The 26,927-nt window shown below is 43.2% G+C and overlaps 2 protein-coding genes across 8 annotated transcripts in view; one reads left to right on the plus strand and one right to left on the minus strand.

The window, feature by feature from the left end:
- Positions 1 to 11,539, minus strand: part of DCAF6 (DDB1 and CUL4 associated factor 6) — a 148,441-nt gene extending 136,902 nt beyond the window's left edge. For 3 of the 7 annotated variants that reach the window (XM_019476156.2, XM_019476157.2, XM_006262258.4), the window contains exon 1: positions 11,124 to 11,319. In XM_019476156.2, coding sequence (XP_019331701.1) covers positions 11,124 to 11,217 — 94 coding nt within the window. In that variant the 5' untranslated portion in view covers positions 11,218 to 11,319. Of the gene's footprint in view, positions 1 to 11,123; positions 11,324 to 11,520 lie in introns of those variants that run through there. The other 4 variants (XM_059720595.1, XM_006262263.4, XM_019476158.2 and 1 more) reach the window with 4 other exon arrangements.
- A 187-nt stretch (positions 11,540 to 11,726) lies between these two features.
- MPC2 (mitochondrial pyruvate carrier 2) lies at positions 11,727 to 26,915 on the plus strand. Its single transcript, XM_006262264.4, has 5 exons — positions 11,727 to 11,898; positions 18,812 to 18,852; positions 22,224 to 22,308; positions 25,052 to 25,163; positions 26,661 to 26,915. Exons 1-5 carry the CDS (start codon positions 11,793 to 11,795, stop codon positions 26,716 to 26,718), a joined length of 402 nt encoding a protein of 133 aa, XP_006262326.1. The 5' UTR covers positions 11,727 to 11,792; the 3' UTR covers positions 26,719 to 26,915.
- The last annotated feature ends 12 nt before the right edge of the window (positions 26,916 to 26,927 follow it).

Consider the following 26,927-nt stretch of genomic DNA (forward strand, 5'->3'; position numbering starts at 1 on the left):
TTTGCCAGTCTACCATCGTTTCTTGTCTACAGCTTACCAGTCATCAGCATAAAAGGGTTGGGAACCCTTGCCCTAAGGTAATTAAGGTTGGAAACCCCTGCCCTAGGGCATACAAAAAGTGAAGATCACTTTAAGTAAGTAAAGGGCAACCCAGGATCTACCCCCCCACCACAGGCTCTGACCCCAATCACCCAGCCTGGGCAGCATGGGGCCATGGCTCAGCCTAGCCATTTGCATCCTGCGGCTCCCGATAATGCAGCCTCTGACAGACTGAGATAGACTGGTTGGTGACCACTGCCCTAGGGCCTTCCCGCCCTAGGGCAGTGGTCCAGTTGACAAACCCCTGCTGCATCAGGACTATTTTCAATAGGGTTACCATATGCCCAGGTTTTCCCAGACATGTCCTCTTTTAGGGCCCTCCCATCTCCATCTAGGCAGTTTTTTTTTAAATATCAACAAACGTCCGGGATTTTGCTCTGCCTCCACTCAGCATCAAAGTTTTTCCAGGTACTTCCTGATTTGCCCCAGCAAGGAGCTGCCTGGGGCTGGGGGGAGCAAAGGAGGGCAACTGGAGGCAGGAGCATCACATGCATCTGTGTGCACACCCCGGCAGCTGCAGGCAGGCAAGTCTGTGTGGGGCAGGGGTTGGAGGGCCAGGGCTGGGGACTGTGGGTGTGGATGGATGTGCAAAGGTGCCTGCCGGCACTAGGACTGCAGCAGGGTGGGGAGCTGTCTGCCCCTCCAGCGGGGGAATGGGGTGGGGGGGTTCTTCAGGAGCAACAGAGAGCTGCGGGTCAGGACTGAGGGGTACCAGCAAGGTGGGGGCAGGCAGGGGCTGCGTGTTGAGAGGGGCACCAACAAGGCGGGGGGGGGGGGGGGCAAGAGGCTGCAGGTAAGGAGTGGGGGCACCGGCAGAGCTGGGGGGCTCTGGTTTAGGAGTGAGGGGCACTTATGGGTCAGGAGCACAAGGCACAGACAGGGCCAGGGGGCTGCAGATCAGGAATGAGGCGTATCAGCAGGGACAGGGGCTGAGGGTTGGGAGTGAAGGGTACCACCACGGTCTGGGGGGCAGGGCACAAGCATATCACTGCCCTTCCCCACAATCATATTACCACCACCACCCCCAATAGGTGTCTTCTTTTTTGAAACTGGAAATATGGCAACCCCAATTTTCAACAAGATAAAACAATTGCTAAAGATTTCAGTGGAAAAGACCTTGGAAAGTAATCAATTGCCCCCATCCTGAACACCTATTTTTGTAGGACATTCATGACACAAGATCACTTTGAGAGCTCACAAAAAGTAACAACATTGTATTGCAACAACCTAAACTTTACTGGATATATATCAACACAAGTTGCCAATTATAAACAGACAACAGAAATAATTAAACTGGGGAAGGACTGTAAGAAAATAAAACCCAAATACATCTCTCAAATCATCACCTCATCCTGCAATACAAATCTGGCACACCAGTTACCTCTGCAGCAGGGAACAGCTTTCATGTACACAGGATTCATTACTACAAGATCAAACTGCAACTAAACTATGAAACTGTCTCATATATTCAGTAACAAGGTACAGATAGTTATTTACAAAGGAAATCATCAGTTTGAACAAGAAGCTCTTTTAAAAGTATACACTGAAGACTCAAGGGAATGCTAGCACTAAAACTGAAAGAAGGCAAAAATCTTGCAAGTCTCCAGACTTTCAACATAAGTCAGAAATTTAAGCTTGCAAAGTTAACGTTTTCATATCTCAGGACTGAACAAAATATAGATACAACAGAGCCATGCCTGGATCTTCACCAATACAATCATATTAACACTGAAAGCAGTCATTGGTTAAAGCGTTGCATCAAGGATTGGAAATATAATCCTTTAAAAAAAAAATAGAAAGTACAAATAAACTTGCAGAATTCAGCATGTGTTAAGTCACAGATGAGAAAAATCACTGCCCAATTAGCTAAACACATTTTCCTATTGAGTTTTGAAAGGACAAAAACAAAAAAAGACAACCTGTAATTGCTTCAATGATTTCTTTCTATTCCACTCAGGTGGGATTTATTTATAGTGAGGCACTGCATGTGCTACAGTACTGAGAAGTCATTTATTAAATGCTTCTGGCATGTTAACAATAGGAAAAGCAGCTGAAAAAAAAGTTGTGCACTACAAAAATCAAAACCTTCAGCACTTAGAAACCTAGGTCCCACTGAGTTTCAGTAGTATTTGAACCAATACTCACATGTTTCTGAAAAATGTGAAAGCTGAAGTGCTCTAACATCATTTGAGAAGCAAGGATTTCTTAGGATGTTATCTTTTATTAGACCAACTGAATAGTTGGGACACAGTTAGGCAAGGTCTCAAATGAAAGGCATTCTTCATCACGTGACCTGATGAACAAAGCTTTGCATTTGAAAGGTGATCCAGAAGCTTGTCTAGGTTTGTCCCAACTACGCAGTTGGTCCAATAAAAGGTTACCACACTAAGAAATCCTTGCCTCCCTTTTGCATAATTCCTGGACCATAACAGCTATATCACTCTAATACATTTCAGCGTCTCCCACATATTGGAAAGCTACTGCAAATATGTGCTGAGGTTTCCTTCCTTATCCAGCACATTTCTAGTACGTTACAGCTTCATTTAAATAGTGCCATTATCCAGAAGGAAGCGTAGAGTTCTTTGTAAGCAACACTAAATACCACTGAAGTACATAGAGGCAAGTGCATGCAAGCATGCATGTAGGCCAAGGGGCAGGATTTTGGCAAGAACCAGAGTGCCATGGTATTTTATAAGAGCTGTATGACAAGCCAAGATACATTAGCAGAGTTAATTTGAATGCTCAAATTGTCATTCTTAGATTCAAAACCACACAAGGCAAAAATAGTGTTGACTGCTACAAGTCTGTTGTTTATGTAATCTGAACTCTCAGAATCTAGGTAGTATTACAGAAAATGCAAAAAGGCCCCATGAGGCATATTACAGAAACATTTTTCTTTTTCTTCAAATTAATGTCAGTATTTTAAGAGCTGAGATAGTATCCCATAAAAACCTAAAAACTATCTTAGAGTGAAACTCACCTACTGGGTTTTCACAGAATGAATGCTGATATCCCACAATGCTTTTACCTTGGATCAAGATGCTAGCTGTACCCAATTCCTTTTGAAAAAGCTTTACACTTTTTGCCTATTGTTGCTCATGGTAAATATTTTGTACTATACCAGCTTCAATATACTATGATCTGAAGCTGCTTTGTGAAGACCCCACAGAGGCACTCCAGGAATCAAGAAAGTTCTAAAGAGCCAGGCCCACCAAAAATAAATATCCAGAAAGAAACATAGATAAATATTAATAGCAAATTTAATAATGAAATACAGATGAGATATAGGTGACCACATATCTTAAGAGTATATCAAGCAAATAATTCATTCTAATTTAGATGAATGCACATTTTATAACTGAAAATCTTATGAACATTTGAAAGAAATTTAAATATAAAGTCTTTAAGGCTTAAAAAGCATCTAACATTTGACCAGCCTGTTAAGGAAAAGGACTTCTCACCTAGGTTTCAAATTAAGTTTTAAAAGAGAGCCTATCTTAGTTCACTGGCAGATGAGCTGTTCAGCTAGAACTGTAGTTCAATGCTGAAGAGCAAATATTCCAAGGTGAACCCAGATTTTTAAACTCTATTGCCTGGCTCAATATCAAACAGGTTACTAAATAAGGCCCAAATTGTTAAGTGTTCCTAATAGGTTCTACTCTAATTAATATTTATATGCCTATTTTTATCTCCTATTTAAGCTATATCTTGTCCTAAACCCGATCTAACTGGCTTAAGACCGCTAATTGTACTCTAATATAAACAACCTACTACTTTTGACCAATCTTGCTCACACTTTCTAAAATTGTTCTCACTTCTGACATTCTCTCCTCTGCCTCTTTCTCTTACCCACCCTTTGATCAAGCAAACACAAGCAACTGCTATGTCATATTCCTATTAAGCAGCTTATGGCCTATTACAGTCTACATTTGTAGAAACCTCTCTCATTAAAATTCTCTTTCAAATTCGTCTTTTTTTCCATCCCCTTTTCTTCTCTCTCAAAAACCTCCAACTTTGATCCAAAAGGAGGTTCTGAAGCAAAAGTTAACCTCAAGAGCAGTGGCACAACTAGAGTGGGGCAACCAGGTGGCACTTGGTGGGGAGGGAGGGATGGTTGCTGCCACATAATTGCACTTGTGGCACAGCAGCAACTGGAAGTCACCATTAGCCAGGTGTGGCAGCTGTCCCGGGGTGCCTGGCCACATCATTACACCTCTGCTCAAGAGTTTCAAATATGTGTTCAGTTTGCATCCTTACGTGTACACTGTCAGAATTTATCAAGGCTTTGCAGTCTGTGAACTTAGTTTCAGTATCTCCCTAAAACAAGTCTTTAAAATAAAATGGTGGCAACCATCAATCCTCCTGGATCATGGCACGAGAGCCACCCAGACCTTCGATGTATATGCCGGGGCACGAATTTCTGGAAGAGTGGAGGCTGCCCAGACCTTCCATCCTCTCTTTAGGCCACTCAGATAGAATCCAAAGACCAGACTGAGTCCAGACGTTTGGTGCCTCCATGGCCATAACTGTGCAAGTATCTGGGAATTGAACCCAGGTCTCCTATGTGGTAGACAAGGATACCACTAAACCCATATAAAAATGCTGCAGTTTTCAACAATAACCTCAACGAAAGATTTATTTGCATGCAGTTATACTCATGAAGGCATGAGTGGAAAGGGTTTGAAAAAGTCACACATTCTCTATTCTTAGGAAATCACTCATCTCTACTACCTGCAGAAATTCAAAAAACATTCAATGTAAAACTGCCCTGTCCAAAGGCAGCTGGAGCCTACTTTCAGCTTTCAAAGTGGGAAGGGGCTTGGTTTTGTGCAAGTAGCTGAGCCTAAGAAATAAGATCCTAAATCTGCAGAAGTATTAAACATGTTGGTAACACTCATACTTTTAATCCCAACTGTAAAGATACTTAAAGACCCATCTCCTAGACATGGAAATATATGAGAATCTTCCTTCTCATTTACAAATTAAGTTCCTAGTCAATAGGGCTGGAAAGAAAAGCTCAAACACTAGAAGGCAAATAAGAATTCTAAATTATTTTAAGATATTTGACCTCAGATTTTTGAATGCCTGGGGTTGGTAATACTGTGTTATTCTGGTTGAAACAAACAGGAAAAGTGGAGTGCTAAAGATGTAAGAATGATTAAGAGAGGAAAGAACAACAGAATATAGCAACTTAAAAATGATTAATTTATTTTCCCTTAGTTTAAGTGCTTTTTTACTCAATGCATACAAAATCTATAGATGCCCTATTACCCCGCAAGACAAAAATGATGCCACAAGGGAAGCTTTTTCATCATTTAATGTATGGGTAGTCAACCTGCAGCATGTTTGTTTGTCAAAAGCCATAGGCAGCCTTTGTGTATTTAGGAAGCAGGGAGAACAGCAACAGATAGGGCAGGGACCAGACAGCAGATTAATAGATCAAGCAGGGAGAACTGGGCAACAAGGAGCAGAGAAAAGAGAAACACATCAACTAGTGAAAGGGGATTGGTGTAGCACTTAAGGAGGGTGCAGGGCTTACCTTTTGGCATCCCTGCCAAAAGCCTGGCCCTCAGTAATTCAATGGATTCTTTAGTTCTTGAAGCATGGGGCTTACATCCCTTACACATTTTGTTATCCTTTTGGATGTACCCAAATCAGTAATATTTGGTGGCAATCCTTAGACTTAGCAATGCATTACTAATTAAAACGTTCTGACTTAATTCATCCAACTTTTAGCCACACCTACTTACCTATTTTCTTGAAAACTGTCATCTTCTTGAAAAAGGATGGAGAGAAAGAGCCAAAGTATATCCTGCATACTGCCAAGCAAAATACTAACAATTTGGAAGATGTCAAATTGAACTTACCATATTTATACCACCTTCATTTCTTTCCTTTTGCAAATATATTGTGATATAGCTTTTTTACTGGAGGCTCAAATTTTATTGGCAGAGTTCCTTTATGCATTATTTTGTTACCATGATTCAGATGTCAAGTGGGCACAATCTTTCATAAAAGCTGCAGCAATTACTGCATATGAGGTTATTTCAACATTTAAATTATAATGTCTAATTATTTCAGCTGGTTACTTGGTATTAGCATAAACTCTGTAGGTCTGAAACTGCCAGGATCAGCCCCCACACCTTTTTGTAAAGGTTAGTACATGTTGTACCCTCCTATTTTCTGGTAGACCAACTGATTTTAGTGAGTTGGGGTGTTTTTGACAAGATGTTGTAGCACAGGCCCCTTCCTTAAATCCACTTCCAACTCTTGACTGAATAACAAGGGTCCCAATGACTTACTGCTTTTTATTTTGTCAATCTGTTCCAGGACCTACTTTTCTGACACCAGTCACAGTGACTTAGCTTTATTAAATGACAAGAATATGCCTGAGGTTAGTATCTCTTCACTTGTAAAGAGGAAAAAAAAAAAATCACATTGCTCTTCTGCTCTTTGACTGCATTATGTTCACATTAAAACCACAGTCAATCATTTGGATCTTTACAATCACAAAACCAAGTCAATAACAGGTGTTGTTTTTCCAAAGCACAGTTAATTTGCCAGAATTATGCGAGAGAAAAACACGATGATGCACCTCTCTCCTCACTTCGATGTGTGTCCTGCTGCCCAACAGATTTTTAATTCAGGTGAAAAATTTTAAAAAAATAAAAAATGATAAAAGTTTATTAACAGTGACATATATAGAGACATGTGATATATCAATCAACATAGCTCAGGATAATAAAAATCAGTTATATGTATTGTGCCCAGTATAAAAGACAATGGACAGGGTACAAGATCTGTGGTTATTTCCCATAACCTGTAACAGCAAGAAATTGCAACCAAACTGAAAAGTTACATTTAGAAAACACTTTAGAAAGAGTTTATGTTAAAACTGTTTATACAAACCCATTACACTCCATACTATGATTTCCAGTACTACAGGGACTGAAAACCATGGGGAAGTCCAACCCTGTAATCCAACAATTCTCTCCTCACTGTAAATTTTCCCAGTGTCCATTTTATTAGCTCTGTACTATTTTTCTCATCCAAGACAACTGCAGCTTTTTTACACTACTTTTTATCTTAAGGAATTAGCTGTTTTCCTGTTTATAGGTAATTTTGAATTAGGAATGTTAACTGGAGGTTAGATAGGCACGTTTTTACCACAGGTGTTCTACTGTGTAAACAGGACTAAATAACCATGCATATAAGTAGATAAGTCAGTCCTTCTCTTTCCTATAGATCCTATTTATATCTATGGATATAAAAGGACAGTCACAGCTTTCTCCCTGGCTAACCAACTGAAGTACACTGTTTGCCAGCTGTCAGAATCAAAATCTCAAAAATCAAACACCGAAAGTTTTGCACTATGTATATTTTCTGATATCTATTACCATGCTTTACAGAATGAGCTCACACAATCTGTGCATACAAGCTTTTTTCCCTTGTTGGCTGTTAGAATGAGTGAGTGTAATATAATGAAGCATTAAAAATGTACAGAGTTTCTTAGCAGACCTCTGCATGGCATTTTCACTTTGCTCACTTTATTTGGAGGAGCACTGCTGTTTTTTAGAATCAAAAGTGCTCTGCAAAATACGATTCTAATACCTGGTGGACAACACATTACCAAATTTGACCATAATGCATTCAATTGCACAGAGTATTCTAGCAGCAAATTCAGATTTCAACCTTCTCAAATTCCAAGACAAACAAAAGAAGGGCTTGGTATAAGAGTTCAACTTCGATAAACAAAACCCAATGCTTTCAAATACAGAAAAATCAAAATATTTATTGATTTCTTTTTTTCTTAAAGTTTCATGAGATGGCCCCAAAACTGCACCAACAAAATTCAGCAAGCTTAAAAATTCCAGATTCCCAGGAGGAAAGAAAGTAGGAAAGAACAAGCAAAGAGGATTTACAATGTTTGTGAAGGATTTATTTTGCTCGGCTTCTTTTGTGCCAAATGATGAATCACAACATTTACAATCATTTTGAATAACAGAACAGCAGCATTTTCTTCTTTATAAAAGATTTCAAAATAATGGATTTGCTGTGATAACCTGCGAAGCCAATTATAGACTAAAAGTGCTTCACACTGTCTATCTTCAGCAGCAGGACTAACTCCCTCAAAGAAAAGCAAGTAAACCCTCATACTGGGAGATGGTTCTGACAAACAAAAGGTCCGGTCCCATTCCATCCCGTCCCCCCCCCCCACAACACTGCTGCTACTTCTCTATATAAGAAATAATGTTTACAGAAGGGTCAGTCTTCAGAAGGGTGTTTGTGCCTGAAAGCATGCAAAGAACAATGTTTCCAACTATTTAGGTCTAATAAAAGATATCACAGCTACACAAAGAACCTGTCTGCCTATGTCCTTAGGCCAACACAGCTACAACCAACAACCCTAATATTTGCAGAATGGCTTTCATTCTGAGGAAACCAAAATGTTTTACATAAACTGATATTTTAAAATGTGTGTCCAAGATCAGAGCTTCATTGCCAATTGACATTGTGCCACCATTCCTATAACAATACCATAGGGCAATAACAAATCCTTTTGATCAGAACAAACATAGTATCCTTTAGATATGGCAAATTTCAGGAGACAGAGTATAATTCACCAAATAAGCGCCAGTCTAAGATACTATGATTCAATATCCTACAGTTGCAAAAGTGCCATGGGATCTTATAATCACTTAAAGTCATAAGGACCTTAGTATCATATCTCATCCGAAAGACAGCACCTCTAACAGCAAATCCTGACAAAATTATGGCAGTGATATGATAGGATCAAACTGTTTCCTTTGTCACTACAGAAGGATTCTTTAAAAAACTGACCTCATTCCAGGAGGCACTACATCCAAACACATATGTTCAATCATGGCTTTGTGGCAGTCCCTCTTTCAGAAGTCTGCCAAAACTTTTATGTCAGAAGGGAAGCAACAATTTAGAAATACTGTTTAAAAAAAAGTTGGTTTCCTGAAAAACCCAGATTCCACCTGTGCAATATATGAAAAGGATTTATGGGCCCATGTTAGATCAGGTCTGTTATCAGTTCAGTCTGATAACTTTCAGGGCTCAGGACAAAACAAGTTTGGAATTTGTCACTCAAAACCACAGGAGTATGGTAGTATGGTACTGCCCGATTGCCAAACCTTTGCCAGACTTTCAGACCGAGCAGTTCTGTAACTAAAAATTAATAGGATGTGTATGAGAAGAGCAGAATATATGCCTTTCCCTATCTTCCAAACCTTCAGTAAAATGAACATTACAGGGAAACATTACCTTGAAATGAAAGCTTCATCACATAATGCAAGCACTGGATGTACACTTCATCTTCCTGTCACCTTACCAAGGCTAAATTTGGAAATGTGCTGCTAACATGGGTTACTCTGAGTTTTGTTTTTTTTAATAGCAGGAAGCAACAGGAATGCAACTCATCTTTTTTGGATTATCTACCTAAAACAATATAAACAGATTAAAAAACCCCCCCACAGGACTTGATGTCTTACCACAATATTACTATACTGACACATCAAACCATCCTGTTTCCATTTTTAGAACAAAAATTCTGCTGGTAGGACACTGAAGTGGTAGGAGAGATAGACTGGGCTATTATGAAGGCTTTCATCTCGAATTCAATCTAAATCAGTACAACCCAAAACCCAGTGCCACCTGATAACTGCTTGAAAATGACTTGCTTAAAGTTAGCTTCTGATCTCAATCTAGTTTCTACTGAACAAATACCCATATAGGACTAGAGGCATATCAGAAAGAAGAAACAGTACAGTGCCAAAAACATGTGCCAGTAAGTGCAAGTTAGTATTAGAGCTGTCCTTTGATAAAGCTCAGAATCACAGAGAACACGGACTCATGGAGAAGTAGGGCTAAAAGAGACCTCCACAGGTCATCTAGTCCAACCCCTCTGCCCAAGGCCAAATCACTCTTATCCAGACCAGGCTATACAATCTTATACAGTGATCCCTACTCAAATGATCCTAAACAACCACAATCTGAACTCTCCATCAGGCTCCTGTCAAACCTGACAACACAGACCTAATCCCCTAACCCACCACCCGCAAAGCTAAGGAGTCACAGCTGCGAATACCCTGCTTCTCCGAAATCTCATCAATACGTGCTTGAGAGATCTGGGGACAGAGAAACTTATCTTAACCACCCAACAAAAAAAAGAAGCAAATGCACGTCAAAAAAGAAAAATCCTGTTGAGGCTCTCTAATGACTCTTGTTGATAGAAGCACAAGCAGGTGCATCCAAGGGCCTAAAAATGCTCAGACTCACGTGCCAGGTACAGATATTACACTTTTACCAGTATAAGTGATTGAAAACTGGTCTGTACCCATAACAGCACAAGTTCGACACACACACACACGCACGTTTAAAAATGCCAGAACCTAGTCTAAGATTTACGCACCCCCCCCCGCAGGGCGAATGCGTGTTCGGTTCCCAACCAATCTAAGCCATGCTGCTCACAGAAACCCGTGTAACTTAGACTTATTCCTCCTGGGGCCTTTCAAACATCTGAACCAATCCACAGACTCGTAGAGCAGCAAGGTGGGAAGGGACCTCCAGAGGCCATCTAGTCCGGAGTTTCTCACCCGTGGATCACAACCCAAAAGCGGGTTGCAAGAATATACAACAGAGTCGCGAACAAACTTTAAAAACAGATCCTCCTTAAAAGGAGAAAAACGTGCCTTTCCCCTTGCCGGCTGGGGCCGTTTGGGGTCCCACACTCCGGAGGAAGGGGGCTGGGTGGCAGCGGGTCAGGACCGAGGGGCTCCGGCTGGGGACCGCCCGTTGACGTTTCCAAACGGGTCCTAGTCCCCCAAAAAAGGCCGAGAAACGCTGCTCTCAACTCTGCCTAAGCCTCACTCGAGCCCCGCGGCCGCGCCCCTCCTGCCCCGCGGCGCCTTCCTCAACCCCTGCTGGGCGGGGCGGGGCACCCCCACCGAGACAAAAGGAGCCCCCTCGGCCGCCCCACGCAGGGTCCGTCGGTCGCTCACCCAGGTAGTGCCGCCGCAGCAGGCCGGGCTCCTGCAGCCCGAGGCTACGCTTCCTCACGTCCCACAGCAGGTGCGGGCAGCACCCCCGGGACATGGTCCCGCTCAAGCCCCGGCCCGGCGCCGGCCGCCGCCCGCCGCGCTCACCATGGAGACCGCGCGCGGCCCCGCGCACCCACCCCGCCGAGCCACCACCGGGGAACGGGCGGCGGCTGCCATCCCCGCCCCCGCCCCCCCCGCCGCGTCCGCAGCTCTCGCGAGAACTCGGGCGCTCCGCCCCGCCCTGCCCCGCCCTCCGGAGGCGCGGGGGCAGCGGGCCATGTTTCCTTTGGGCAGGTCTACAGTGAAGCAGCGCCGCGCCCATGTTTGTCTCGGGAAGTGGCGGGAGGCGGCCGCTGACCTGAGCAAAGATGGCCGAAAGCCAGGTCTCCACGGAGTGACGTCACCTCGCTCCACAAGTGGGGTGGGGCCGCGCTCCACCCATGGCGACAGGCGACCCGGTGAGCCTCGCTCCCGGTTGTCGCCGCGAGCCAATGAGCGGCGTGGTCCGCTGGCCTCGCCCCCTCTCGCGAGAGTGGGGAGCTGAGCCCCTTCCTGCAGGCGCCGGCAGAAGGGCGGCAGGTCGCGCCGGCAGCTGCTGTCACCGGCTGCGCTCCGCTCCCCGGTTCGGTGATGGCGGCCACAGCGGCGGGGCTTCGCGCCTCTTACCACCGCCTGCTCGACCGCATCGAGCTTAAGCTGCCTCCGCGGCTGCGGCCCATCTACAACCACCCTGCAGGTACCGGCCGAGCTGGGGTCACGATCAGAGTTAGGGTCAAGGTCAAGGGTACGGTCGTAGCTAGGGAGGCGCCGTGACCTTGGCGCGGTCCCACCCCGAGGTTTCTCTTGGGGTCGTTCGAGAGACCCCCGGGGGCCCCGGCCTGGGATGCTGCTGCCCAGGGCTGGGGTCGAGCTCAGCAGGCCCTGGGGGTCTCCTCTCATCCCGCTGCTCTCTGAGTGTGTGACCTGCTGCCAGGGGGGCACTGAGCAGGGAATGGGGGGAGCTGTGGGCTGGGCTGGTGCTGAGCCACGTCCCTCTGCGTGTGCATAGTGTGATGCTGGCACCAGTTTGGGGCTGGGGACCTGAAGAGAAATGTGTCAGCGGGGCAGGAGGGGAGAGCTGGGGTAGAAGGGAACATCCCGTGGCACAGAGATGAGGACAGTGGTATCGATGATCTGAATGAAACTGTCACCTGCAGCTTCTCGGCCTTTGCCTGCCCAAGACAAAATCCCTTGGCTAGAGTTGCCGCTTCAGCACAGTTCTCCATGCCATGACCCCTCTCACAGCTCTGCATCTCTTGGGGTCCTTTGCCAGCAGTGGAGCAGCAGCTGGTTGCTTTGTGCTAGGCTGAGTAGATGCACGCTGGTGATTCTCAAGCAGGAGCTGGAGGACGTGGCACCCTACGGTGCCTTGTGGCCCTTTCAAGGGCACCACACAGTGGTGCTGCAGTGAGACCTGCAGATAAGTCACAATAGAAACCTGGAGGTTTCCTATAAGAAGCAAAAGCATTTAAAAACGTTCTGGCCCACTGCAGCATTCCTGTGTTCTTTGCTCTGTTGTTTTCTCATTGTCAAAAACAAAACAGTGGGAAATGCAAGCTGGTATATGCCAAGGGGTGCCTCCAGTCTGCTGAGGGTGCCTGGGGCCTGAAAAGATTGAGGACCTGCTGGCTTATGCTTTGGGATCCTCTGAGCAGTTTATGAAGCTGATGCTGCTGTGATTAAAGGGCCTCTAAAGAGAGAGCAAAACAGTGCAGCTTTTCTTGAAATAAAACCTCTGCCCTTACCTGCTCTGTATTTATTTACTCCTGCAAACACTGCTTTGTGTTGGTAGTTGGAAGGGGGTTAGTTGGAAAGATCACCAGGCCAAACTCTGGTCAGTTATTTCTTGATATATTTTGCCGCTTATTTTTAGCTGGCAAAACAAAGTGAAAGTATCTTGTCTTCATGCAAATACTGATGCATGGCCTGTGTTTTACCATGGTTGTATGCCTTTGGTATGTATCTGTATGGCTGGTACTCTACCATTCCTTTTGATTTTAGACTCTCCTGCCACTGCTAACTGACAGGGAATTTGTGACAGTTCAGTCCACCATCCTGTTTGGTGCCTCCTGTGGGTGTAGGAGAGAATGGGAGGCCTTGAGAAAAGTATGCCAGAAAATACCAGTGGAGCTTGTAGTGTAAGAGGAATCGTGCTCACCCACCACTGACATAGCAAATTCTGCTCTCATGTGCCTGTGTTAAAGGGCAGAAGTTGGCCAAAAATTTCAAGCTATACATATTGGAAGTGGATGTTCTTACTCCTGTGGCTACAATTGACAATAACAAGGGAAACTTCATCAGAGTAAAAACATTTGGAAAAGACAAATAGTATTTCCAGCCTAAAATCTGGTAAACAAACAGATTCCACAGGCATTTGGATAGCTTGCTTGATGAAAAGTTAATCTTTCATGGACTGCTGTTGCTGCCGCTTTCTTTGGATATGTACATGTCCTTGACTCTTCCTCTACTTAGCATGTGCTCTCAGGTGCACTGTGATGATGTAGTGGTGGAACTAGGTGACTGATTAGCTTTCAATAAAGACTGGCTGAATTTGAGGCAGTTTCTTTTTTACAGTGATTTTAGTTACACAGTGCAAAATGTGACTTTTAACAACTTAAGTGTAATTAAATCTGATCCAAAATCATTGGTGAGGCTGCAGATGGAGTACTGTGTCCAGTTTTGAATGCTGCACTTCAAGAGGGATGAGGGTAACCTTGAGAGGGTTCAGAGGAGGGCTACTCATATGGTTGAGGGGCTGCAGGTAAGACCCTATGAAGACAGACTGAGGGATCTGAATCTCTTCAGCCTCTGCAAGAGAAGGCTGAGGGGCGATGTTGTGGCTGCCTGCAAACTCATTAGGAGGGGCCAGCGGGGAATAGGGGATGCTCTGTTTACCAGGGCGCCCCTCCAGGTTACCAGAAATAATGGCCACAAACGAAAGGAGAACAGATTTAGATTGGACATAAGGAAGAAATTCTTTACGGTGAGGGTTGCCAAAATATGGAATGGGCTTCCAAGGGAGGTGGTGCTTTCCTCTACCCTGGAGGTGTTCAAGAGATTAGACAGACATCTGGCTGGGGTTACCTGACCCCAGCCCTCTTTCCTGCCTGGAGCCGGAGGTCAGACCCGATGATCTACTAGGTCCCTTCCTACTCTAGGAATCTATGAAATCTATGAAAATCAATGCCAGTATAACGCACTGGTTTCATTTGATCAGTCTGAACAATTAAACCGATCAAACTTTCCTGTTTAGATGGTCTCTCAGTGTTCAGTGCCTTTGCAATAAATGTGTCCAAAACGGAATGCCTCGCTGCATTTACCTAAAGTGCAGCTATTTCTGTCTGCTTGCTTTCATAGGTGGGGAGCATTACAGTGGCCACAGAGACTACCACATTTGTTCATTCTTCATCTGAACTGCAGTACTGTATTACAAGCAGGAGGCAATGTTTCACTACCGAGGTTTGAATATCATCTATGGGCTAAGCCAGGGCCACTTTAGGGCAATGAACAGTACCTGAAGTAACAAAATATTGTAGTGATTTTTCTCTTTTTGTACAAATAAATCCCAGGTTGTCCTTATTGACAGCTTCAGTTTTAATACCCATTTGATCATTTTACTGGATGCCTGTTCTGTGGCTAGGCCTCTCATCTTCAGAACTCTTGGGCACATTTTGCTAGGACAAAATCCATCCCATATGGAAACAATTAAAAAGCTTTTAATCCCTCCTGGTGAAGTCTGGTTTTATGACCTCACTTAATAACAAGGACATTCCTTCTAGATTATAAGTTGCTTGCATCTGCCTAACAAATATCTGTTTACTTTCGACCAGTAGAAACCTTCCAGCTGAATACTGATCCCTGTTTTCAAAAAACCTTCTGTTCTGTTAGTCTTTCAGCAACAACGGTTGTCCAAGGACAGTGACGATGTCTGACAAATGAGAGGTAACCAGCTGACTCCCCCCACATGGATTGGCTGTCGGGTGGTGGAAAGCTGCTGCTAGCAATAGAGAGACAGAATTTGGCTTGTGCTCCTTTCCTATTGTTCACTATGTTCAAAGTTGCCTGAATCATGGACGGCTATTCCTTTTTCAAAAGGACTTCACAAATGAAGTCAAGTCCACTGGGTCCAAATTAGACAAAGCCTGGTTGGCCAACTTTTAGAAGCGAGTCACTTTGTCTCGGAATACTCAGGGCCCAGAGTCACCTCTGGGATGATTATTGCCATCTGGATGAATGCCATTCAGTCCATTTAGTTAATACGCTCCTGTAAACTCATCAAGTGGCTTTCATTTTTCTTCTCTTTATAGGAACTGGTTGTATTTCATTTTGATTAACTGATAATTTATTTCATTTTTTCCATAATTTTTTGTCTTCTAAAGAGCCTTGCAAACCACCTCCTCTGTTCATTGTCACCCATTACCATATCCATCTTAAAACTCCATGCATTTAGGAGAGCAATCAAAAGATATTCCAAAACTCATGGCTTTAAAAACTACAACCTAGCTTTTCTGAAGCCTTTTCCTCAAGTGTGTGTACTGGTTTCTTGGATTGGTAGCTGATAGGGTGCCCTTGTTTAAGAGGGGAAGACATTTAGAGGAAATTGCACAGAAAAGGGGTGTTTACACCATGCATGTTTTTAAGTTTGCAAGTACAGTCAATTGCTAAACAACTTGAACAGACAACTTCCTGGGGGCTGGAATATAACTGCCTAGCACAAGGAGTGACAAAGAGCCCTGTCATAATCTTGAAGAAATAAGCATGTTTAAAACCGTGGTGATTGGAAAGATGCCCCAGATGTGCTCAGACTTGCAAGAGGAAAACTGAGTGGAGAGCCCTTGATGCAGCAGACGCTGCCTTCTGTCTCTTGGATCGTGGCTGAGTTCTTCTTGGGTCCTTCTGCTTCTCCTTTTTCACTGTTGCAAGACCTACAAGTCCAGTCTGAGGAGCATTCATAGCCCTAACTTAAAGCTTTAAATAATAAGAATGTGATTTGCAGGTGGTGTAGCTCCTCAACTCCAGTGTTACACCTGGCTCCAAAATAAATACTGCTACAGTCTCTTCTGCAGGGCTTCTCCAGGCATCTTCCCCAGTAAGATCCAGATGCAGAGAAAGAAAGGACATCCAATTTTGTGGCTGATGCTGCCACCAACTGTAAACTGTGGAAGTAGAAGAGACTAAAAGATTGAGAGAAGGGAAAAAGCTTATAAGAGTAAGAACATAGATGATGGTTCTTTCAACCCTGGGCAGGGAAGCAATTTAGTAACTTCTTAGCAGAAGTGTTCAAACCTGATTTGGCAGAGAAACATAAGGCCCAAGTAGAAAAGGCTCTTTCTTGGTACTGTTTGCAATATAATGATAAGCTACACTTGGGAAGCTTTCTTTTGGTCTAGTAAAAAAACACTTGATACATTATATTGGTTTTTATTGTGCATGGTGTGGTCATGAGTGCTTTTAATCTTTAACTATTTGGGGAGGTGGAGGGTATAATGAAGTTTGCAGTTTAGAAAAAAAATCTATGTAGAAGTTCAAACAGGCAGTGCAGTGCCTATTGTAAAACTGGGTCTGAAGATCTAGTAGTATATTAAACAGAGACCTTGTCAGGAGCATTGTCAGGCCAAATGCTGCAACTGGCAGTGTTCATACAGTACAGAACTTCCATTTTAGTTTTCATACATGCCAAATAACTGCCTCCTAATGAATCTTTATGGATAGTACTGCTACAGTACGCTACTGCTATTCATGATAAAATGGCATTTTTACTAGAGTGTAAGCTTAAAGTAAATCAAACTTGGGGCATGAGTCTCCAATACACCAGAAGACAAAATACTTGAACTACTTGAGCCAAAATACTTTGGTTATCTCTGAGCCTTCTGGACTCAAGGTGGCCATAGGTGCTTGATACTACAGGAATTTTTCTGTTAAAGTCACTGACACTTGCTCTGGTTCTGCTGCTGTACCTTGCTAGGCACCTCTTTCTGTGCTTGCCAGCTAGAAGACACATTTAAAAAAACAGGTTGCCTGTTCCAAGTTCAGCTAGAATGGTCACAAAACTACAGTGTTTCTCTTTAGAAGGAATTGTATAAAAGCAGAAAGAGGTCTGTCTAAGAGGGAAATTAAATTGCCATTTTTGTGCCGTACTTCCAGATTCTTCTACAAAGTATGGAATGGATGTTTGTTGACCATAATTTCATAATATTGCATGTTGATTACAAAAGGAAAAATCTAAAAAAGACCTCTTACACAAGTCAGCAAAATAAAACTCCCTTAAAGAGAGTATGTTATATATTGTAAGCAAAGTACTGCCCAATGAGAGAGATCAGATATCTATCGCTAAGTTGATGATGATGATGATAATAGCTGTCTAAATTCCAGATCTCCCAAGTTCTTGGGACTTTTTTCCCCATTTGTTTAGTAAAAAGCTAGCTTTAAATTCTGTAAGTCTAGAGACAATGTTTCCTAGAACTTAGTGTTGGCAATCTGCCAGGAAAAGAGGCATTTGATAGCATCATGAGATTCAGCTGTATGAATTCTACCACAGTCTAACAGCATTAGTGAACACTTCTAGTTTCCAAGATGTGTTTGACAGTAATGTGGATACAATAAATGAACCCCTAAATGTACCTTGTGTACCTGCGCTTTGGAAAATTTGCAGATCGGATGACAAGCTGAATGGGATGGAGGCTTTAATCTGTTACGACACTGCAGTGTTGCCAAATTGACTTAGCTCTTGGGAATGGATTATTCTTTCAATTTTCAGTTTGCCTCCTACTTTGCCAGTTTGCTTAACAGCACTGGACTTTGTACCATATGGGAAGAACAGTGTGTTGCAAACTTGCACTAACTATTGAGACCCTCAATGGAGCGTAAACATGCTTGACAGGCAAGCTACCAACTCGGGCACCTAACTTCTGCCACTTGTGTTGATAAGGATACAAAAACACAGAGGCATTTTTCACCCCGTCTGATTTTTGGAGATGGGGTGGGGGGATACTGTACTCCCAGTCAGAGACCCTAAGCAGGTCTGAACCTACCATGTTTTGAATGAGACAGACTCAAGGTCATAGTTTTTCTTCTTTTCTAGACTATGAATGGTAGCTCTGCTGGGCGAAGTCCAACATGAATAATCACCATGGCTTCCCTGAATTCTACTTGCATTTTTAATTGTAGCCTTTTTCTTCTCTTGCTAACAGGCTACAGCAAATCTCCTTGAAGCTTAGGTGGGTGGACAGTAGTTATTGCCTCATTAGTACTGTCCTAAGGACAAAAGGCAATTGAATGTACTGGCTAGATCAAGTCTTTTTATGGCAAAACTTGCTGTAACAGTGGATCTATGAGTAATGCAGGTTTCCAAGTGCTGCTAGTCAGGAATCTACTTTTTGCTTCCCTACTATAGCTGTTCCTTCACCTAATGTTAAGTTAAGACGGGTTCCATGGGTTACGACCTTAGACTCATCATTGTAATAAAGTGTTTTTATTTTATATACGATGTGTGAACCATGCTGGATGCAAGGCATGGTACAATTTGCAGAAATTGTTAAAATATGGTGGTACAGATATGTGTAAGGGCATAACAAACTCTACAGTTGCTTAAATATTTCACTCTTTTTCAGGTCCCAAGACAGTGTTTTTCTGGGCACCTGTTATGAAATGGGTAAGTATGGAATAGCAATGCGTGCGGCTGGTACACATACCTTTTCTGCAGGTCTGAGAGTTACCTTCCTCAACCCAAAAGGAATATGACCTAGTCCTGTTCAGTGCCTGTGCCCTAGGTTATTCAGGTTAGATTTGTTATTAAGACTTTAGTTAAGATGTTTAGATGTGAAGAAGCACACTGTGAGTGCAGCTCTGGGAGTGGGGCAGGAGGGGTTGTAGGTGCAGTGTACTGGAGCTAATACTGTTGTGAAAGCAACTTACCCTTCACTAACCTCTAGGAGTTAAGCATTTCCCTTGAGGCCTCTGTTGTGAAATAGAATCCTGCCCATGGTCTGCATAAGCCAGGTCCAATACAGACTTTCTCTCTGAAACACAGTATCTTAACAATCCACCAATATTTTCTCCTGCAAGTCAGACAGCTTGAACAGATCTTCGGATAGGGAGGGCTATAAGGTTATTTTGAACAAGTGGTGTCTCCACCCTATTGAAAGGTAGTGTAGAATAGAATTTGACTTGATAGGCTATTCATGCCAAGAGGTATTTACGCTTCTTCGGTAACTTTAGATGTGTTACCTGTGCAGTGTGTTAAGCAAAGCTTGCACTAGTATTGTAACAGTCAAAAAAAAGTTAAAACAACTCAATTAAATGGCCTTCATAGTGCAGCTCCCAACTTGTAGTTCTGCTGTTCTGAAATGTAGTGGTTTGAATCCATAAGGCAAGTCCACTCTCAGGGTCTCTGACTACATACACACATTCAAATAACTTGGTGGAATTCTCCCAGGTTTGTTCTCTTGGTAAAGAAATTTACCCAGAGCCACATGTACAGCCATTCAAATGCTGAGTCCCTAAAGAATGGAGAGTTTGTAGTGCTGATGACACTGTGCAGCCCAGGGCAGGGGGTTACCACTGCTAACATTGCTTGACACTGTTCCTTAGTCTCCCTGGCAACAGATCTGGTTGGCTGACCCAGACTTGCCCATGGTCAGCCTGTGTTTCCCTGAAGCACAATGTGGAGATTGTGAAGGGAGCATGTTCTCTCTGCTGAGGTATCAGACTCCAGCAGGGGACAAAGTCTTCCTGGGAGGGAGGGGGGAAATGCTGGAGGACTGTTTTCTCTTCTGAGACAAACCACAGCATATATAGATAACTCTCATGGGAATGATTTAACCCTGGTTGTTCCCAAGTTATTTTTCTCTTGGAGCAGCCATTTTTTACCATGGGACAAAAGGTCTGAACATCTGTACACTCACGTTTTCTCCTGGGAGAGCAGCAACTCTTCCAAGAGAAACTGAATGTCTGTATGAGGCCATTATCTCAGACCCTGGATCTAAGCCATGTTAGTGCTTTTGGTCCAATGTTGCCATTGGCACAGTGTCAAAAATATGAGCCAGCTAGTATTTGTGGAACAGTGTCATGAAAATATTTACCAGCTTTCATGTATCAGGTAATATGACAGGCAAATGACTCTCCCTGCCACCTCCAGTCCATAGCTTCAAGCAGACTCTCCTGTCCACTGCTTCTCTACCAGTCAGGCTCTGTATGAATATTGTGCGTAGATTATGGAAGCATAGAAAGCACTCTACTCATACTGGAGTATCATTCTGATAACACAAAAGTGATAAAATGACTCTACCCTTCCATAGTGGTGAGGAGCTTGCTGTGTTAATCTGTATTAAGCCATGTGAACTACATTCATGATGCAGTGATGATCCACTCCCAAGCCTCAATCAATCAAAGTAAAGGACTCCTTACTGGTACTAGTAGTTTTCAAATTAAGTTGTTCTGTAGCAGCCACTAGACTACAAGTGACTACTAAGGAAGCTTCTCTCCAGCAGGGGGCAGGTATTCTGCCTTGATGGTCACTTGTATATTGCCTACCTGTTCTTCTAAAACTCTGCAATGCTATAATAAAGAAATTACTTTATCCCAAGAGTGGGAATATAGTATTTGTAATGACCGGTCACTTCTGTGGTTTATCTTGTCTCATTCTCAGTGTTCAGCACTGAGATTACTCTCTCTGTTTGATGATGGTTATCTTGTTCCTTCCTGCTAGCGGTCTATGCTGTGAAGCTTGAGTCTCTGTCCATTATATTACCTAGTTTTGTAACAGTGGATGTCATTTCTCCACATAAATATCTCTTTAGTCTTTCAATTTTGCTGAGTATCTGGCCTCTTCTTGTGGTAATGAGTTCAACCAGTTGCCTTTCATAAATGCTACAAGTAGGAAATGGGTTGAAATTGAAAGCCAAGTTTTAAGTGACATCCCTTTTATCTAAAAAAACTAGACAACTAGGAATACTCAAATGACTTTTACAAGTCTGTCATGTTGCCTTTCTCTAAACAGTCCTATCTTTTGTTTCGTCCAGTGGAAGTCTTTTCGTGCCTATAACTTGCATAGCCTCTTCTCACACACTGACACCAGAACTGAAAGCAGTTTTGGGTAGTTTCTGACCCTAGATTTAATACAATAACATACCTTTATTTTCTATCTTTATTTTATTTTATTTTTTTTGGATCTTAACATTGTTTTGTCTGGCCTTTCTTGTCCACTTCATCTTTACCCAAAACTCTCATCAGTCAGGACAGCAAGATCCAGGACTATTTTTCCTGTAGAAGTCCAATAAAATTAAAGTGCTGCAGTGTCTGTAAGTATTAGTGATGTTCTTTTATGCTGTCCGTACAGAATGGTCTCTCCTGTTGCTTCAGTGTCTGGGTGTCATAATAGTAAGCTCTTTGCATCTAATGTACATATCCAAATTCAAAATGTTTGGTAAACACTTCACATGGGTCTGGATTTTGAAAGCTTGAGTGTTAAAATTGAGTTTTCTGTAGGAACATGTTTGCAGGGAAACTAAATCTCAAGTGAAATAATCTGGGGTAGCTGCTGTCTCTTGAAGCGGGGGTTGGCATGGTCTTACAGGGTGGGGGGTCACTAACAGAGCCTGGCTTTAAGTGCAGGCCACTTCCAACCCATCCCACTCCACCACCGTTGAGATGTTGCAGAACCTCCCTGGCTCAGTGGGCTGAATAAAATGGCTCTGGAAGTGGCCTGTGAGCTCCAGGCTGCTGGCTCCTGTTCTAAAGAATCTTTCTGTGTGGATACACTGGCACTGTTCTGTATCTGTTGCCCCTCCTCTCCACAACCCCCGCCCCCATGAAATGACCATTTCAGCAATCGCAAATGGACAGCTCAGGATATGACATCTGGCTCCTGCCCACCTTCTCTTAGTAACACAACTAACTTGTATTAGGAAGTGTGCAGGTACAGCACCTAGTGCCAGGGGCCTCTGAGCCATACTGTCAGAAGCATGCACAAGAGTGAGCATAAATTCCCAGCTCAGTGAAGTTTGCTTTATCTCTTTTTTACAGGGTTTGGTATGTGCTGGAATGGCAGATATGACAAGACCAGCAGAAAAATTGAGCACAGCACAGTCTGCAGTGTTGACGGCTACAGGTAAAAATGTTCTGTTACTACACACCTCTTAGTGCCTAAAAAGCATTTAAAAAATTTTTGATCTTATCCATTTAAAAAAAATAATCGGTGGCTAAGCCTCAATTAAATAGTAAATTGACCATCTAGAAAGATAATCATAGTAGTATAAGATGCAAAGTTTTTTAACTTATACCTGCTATTAAAATACCTCCCTCTCTCTAGAAGCCCAGGTATTTTCTATTAACATTACTTGGTAGATTGGGGTGTCAAAAATCCAGCCTGCAGAGCCATATCATCTAGCCCCCAGTGCTTCCCATAGGTCTTGGAGTAACCCAAAGGCAGCATGTGGGGCATGCTGAATGGTCCCATGTGTTGCACATGGTGCCTGCTCCAGCTCAGATCCTGGAGCAGCAAAACAGCTTCTGCATGCAACACAGACTGATGGTAGTGGCACCGGGCCCATGCAGGACAGCCCGGAGGAGAACCAGGCCTTGGGCAGTGCCCACTCCGGCCACTCCAGGATACATGCTGGACCTGGAATGCAGGGCCAGTCTGTCCAACCCGCAAACCAGTACTGTACCACTCCACCAGGAGAACTTGCAAATATTGGTCATGATGTTTAAGAGAATTTGCACATATTTGGGGGGCTTGTCCGTGAAGGAAGTTAAAGCAATACCAGTCACAGCAAAGTTTCTCATAGGGGTTCAAGTACCCCTTGGTGTGTGCACAGAACTTCTAAAGAGTATATAAGAGGAAGGAATGGGAAAGAGAAGGAACAAAAAGAAACATATCCACAAACGATAGTGTAGGAGTAATGACAGTATTAGTCTTATTTACACAGAATCATGGGTGCACACTAGTATACAACTTAAGGGGTTTCAGACAAATAAATAACTTTTGATTTCATTTGTGTAACTATAGAAGCCATTTTAGCAAGAAAAAAAAAAACCAAAAACCACCCTTATTTTAGTATAGGTATCTGTGTAAAGTCACAGGGTTGGAAGAGACTTTTAAGGATCATCTGGTCCTTAACTTGCAGTTGTACCAATTGAAAACTACTTCTACTGACTTGTTCTGGGGCTGTCAGTTAATTTACATGATTAATGTGAAAACAAATTAACTTGTTAATTTTTTTTAATCATTCATATAGCTTTGACCAGGGGAGTGGACCAGCTGGAACCCATGCACACAGCCACAACCATGGCCTGCCCATTGCCTGCTCCAGACTCATCTGCCCATGCTAAGCAGCAGTGGCAGCAACCTGGCAAAAGCTGCTACTCAGCATAGGGGAAAAGCGGCCCCTTTTCCTTACTGCTGCCAGGCCATTCTTGCTGCAGCCTCCCAGAGCCTGCGCCCAGGTTGCCCTGCAGCTCCTCTCTGCTGCTGTCACTGCTGCCTCTGGGCTGCCCAGCAGGGCAGCAGTGGCAGTGCAGAGGAGCCACAGGGCAGCCCAGGCACGGGCTGTATGCAGCTGCAGCATGAAGGGCCTGGCAGTGGTGAAGGGGAGGGGCTGCTTTTCCTCTGCACTGAGCAGCAGCTTCTGCCTGGCTGCTGCCACTGCTTAGCATGGACAGGTGAGTTTGGAGAAGGTGTGGGGTGAGGTGGGCCAGAGTCAGAGCCATTTACATGGATTTCAGCTGGTCTGCTCCAGCCAGGGCAAGTCAGGAGAGGGCTTGGGATGGGCCAGGGTTGGTTGGTTGGGGGGGGAGCCACAGGGTACATGGACTGGGCTTTTGGTGGGGTGGAAGGGTGCTGACAGTTGTTTAATTGTAATTAAAATTGCAATTAATTGAGACTTTTTTAAATCTCATAATTAATTGGGATTGATTTTTTTTTTTTTGTTAATAGTTTGTCAACCATAGTTTGTTAATGTAGGCTGTTTCTTCTCTTTCCAATAAACTCGGTAAAATGCAGCACTGATTTACACAGCTCTAGATAAGGACCTAACAAAATCATGGTGGAAGTGCACTGCACAGTAGCTCCTTTAATCTTGCTGGTTTTGCCACAGGGTCCCCTGCCCCTGGTTGGTGGAGGGTCCTGGTAGCCCCACTGCTTACTGCTGATAAACTGGGAGGCAAAAACTGCAGTTTTAAATATGCCATGGATTCGTAGATTGTAAGCCTGGAAGGGATCTCAGAATATCATTGGGTCCATCCCCTGCACCAGGCAGGAAAGACAGGTGGGGGTCAGGTGATCCTAGCAAGGTGACCGTCCAGTCTCCTCTTGAAGATTTCCAGGGTAGGTGATTGCACCACCTCTGGAGGGAGCTTATTCCACAGTCTGGACACTCTGAATAAGTTTTTCCTGATGTTGAGGCTGAAACAGTCTTCTAGGACTTTGTGGCCATTACTCCTGGTTTTGCTCAAGGGTGAACAGTTGTTCACCAAGCCCTTGATGTATTCCCCTGATGTAGCAGTAAGCTGCTACCAAGTCCCCTCTGAGCCTTCTCTTTTTCAGGCTGAAGAGTCCCAGGTCCCTCAGCCTTTCCTTGTATGGCTTGCTGGGGGCAGGGGGCACGGCAGCATGGGCAGGTCTGCCTCCAGCCCGCTGGATGAGAGCAAGTGCTGGATTGGTATCTTCAAATGTTCAGCCTATTTTATTTAAGTTTTATAAATGTAACTTATTTAATAAAATATAAAAAGTAAAATCTGTTTTTTGTCATTTGAAATTCATCAGTCATTCTTGACGGGCAATTTCCTAATATGTATACGTATTTTTTTTGTTTGTTTGTTTGAATATTGAGAATAATTCTGTTGTTCTACAGGCCTTATTTGGTCAAGATACTCTCTAGTCATCATACCTAAAAACTGGGGCCTGTTTACCGTGAATTTCTTTGTTGGCTGTGCTGGTGGTTCCCAGCTCTTTCGAATATGGAGGTATGTACTAGAAACTAACAGAAGGATTCTCATTACTTAAATAAAAAAGCTATTTTAGGTGGCTTCTGCATTTCCATTGTTCATCATTGGGAGGGGTTGGGGGGTGGGGAGGAAGGCACTTTAATTAGTGCTAATTAAAGCGTTCAGTGTCAGATGCATCAGTGTCCCTGTGCTGAAAAATGGCAGTGGAGCTCTTCTGAAATAAAGCTCCTCGAACAAACTTTAAAGCACCCTGCTGCCATTTTTCAGCATGGGGACGCTGATACATGTGACACTAGAATCTGCTGGAGCATGGTAATTACCACGCTCCAGCAGACTCTATTAATTGAGTCTGCTTCAATGCTCTGTAATTACAGCATGTCAGAGCAGCCTCCCTGCATGTGTATAGGAGCCTTTATTAGGCACATCTACACAAGATGCAATTATTCAATAGAATAATTTTACTGCGCATTAATACATCATGGCAAAAGCCATGCCAGTGCACAGTAGAACTAGTCTATTATGTATTAGCATCATCTAAAAGATGTGTGTTGCTCTTGGTGCACAGTAGTGCTGATTATGGCACATTTAAGTTGGTACCTGTTATTACAGGTACCAAACTTAATGCACTGTAATTATAGCACATTAATGCACATATAGATGTGCCCTGTTTCTGGTATTTTAATCAGGCTTAAAGAAATTACTTGCATAAGTGAAAACTTTTGCCAAACATAATTATCAACTTGCTTTTTGGCCAGTTTTTTTTTTTTTTCAACAAGTTGACTTCAAGATTGTAGATCAATTTAAAGTACAATTAAAATGAATTCAGGGATGCTGACAACTTGAAAGTTTAGTTGCTATCCAGGATTTGAACTATCATCCTGGGTGTCTCCTTGTAAATCTATGCCTGATTCTAAAGGACTGTGGCAATTAATGATGTCATTAAGGGCAAGAGGCCTGAACCAAACCCCTTTTTCCCCTACTGCCAATTACATACTTTGGTAGACTTTGAACTGCTGTCCCTTAAATTCTGGTTGGTTCTTCTTTGAGCATGATTAGTGAAAAGATCTCCAGGATTTCTCTGTTTTAAAAGTCACACCAGTTCTGTAAATTGCTACTGCAGTGATGAGCTAGAATAAAGCCAGAAGCTGCCACTTCATTAAGGAGTTCAATGCTTGTTCAGCTGCTTGGGAGCCTTTGTTAGTAATTTTGAGGCAAGGATTTTTAGGGTAACTTTTTTATTAGACCAACTGCATGGTTGGGATAAAGTTAGACAAGCTGTTGGATGCAAGCCACCAGATGAAGAATGCCTAGCATTTGACAGTTAGTTTACCTCCTAGTGTGGGTAAGGATATTGAGTAGTGGGATCACATGGTTTATAAGTTAAACAATGTGAACTGCAAGCAGTACCATTACTATTTGAGAGACTAATATTATGAAGGTGTTCCAAAGACAGCATGCTTTCAAACTCTACTTCGGTTTACTATATGCCGACTTGGCTTATGTTTTTTTCTACAGGTATAATCAGGAACTAAAGGCAAAGGAACAAGAACAGCAGCATCAGAAAGAAGCTTAACCCTACTGACTGAATCCAGCCACACACACTTTCCAGTGGGACCCAGCTTGACTGGTTTTAATCTTTTCTCTGTCAAGAGAAAACATAACCTTTCTAAATGTCTAGAGAACAAACATTTCTATCACTGGAGATAATATGCAGTGCCTCTACATATTTACATAAAAATATAACGTTTAAATTATAGTTGATGTAACCAACTCTGTTTTGAG

The sequence above is a fragment of the Alligator mississippiensis genome, chromosome 1 (assembly GCF_030867095.1).
Source record: "Alligator mississippiensis isolate rAllMis1 chromosome 1, rAllMis1, whole genome shotgun sequence".
NCBI classification, from domain to species: domain Eukaryota; kingdom Metazoa; phylum Chordata; order Crocodylia; family Alligatoridae; genus Alligator; species Alligator mississippiensis.

What these genes read in the sequence shown, in the direction of transcription:
- MPC2 (XM_006262264.4), top strand. Translation starts at nt 11,793, where the DNA reads ATGGCGGCCACAGCGGCGGGGCTTCGCGCCTCTTACCACCGCCTGCTC. An exon ending in TGCAGTGTTGACGGCTACAG is followed by an intron (nt 22,309 to 25,051) that starts GTAAAAATGTTC and finishes GTTGTTCTACAG; the next exon opens with GCCTTATTTGGTCAAGATAC. An exon ending in CAGCTCTTTCGAATATGGAG is followed by an intron (nt 25,164 to 26,660) that starts GTATGTACTAGA and finishes TTTTTTCTACAG; the next exon opens with GTATAATCAGGAACTAAAGG.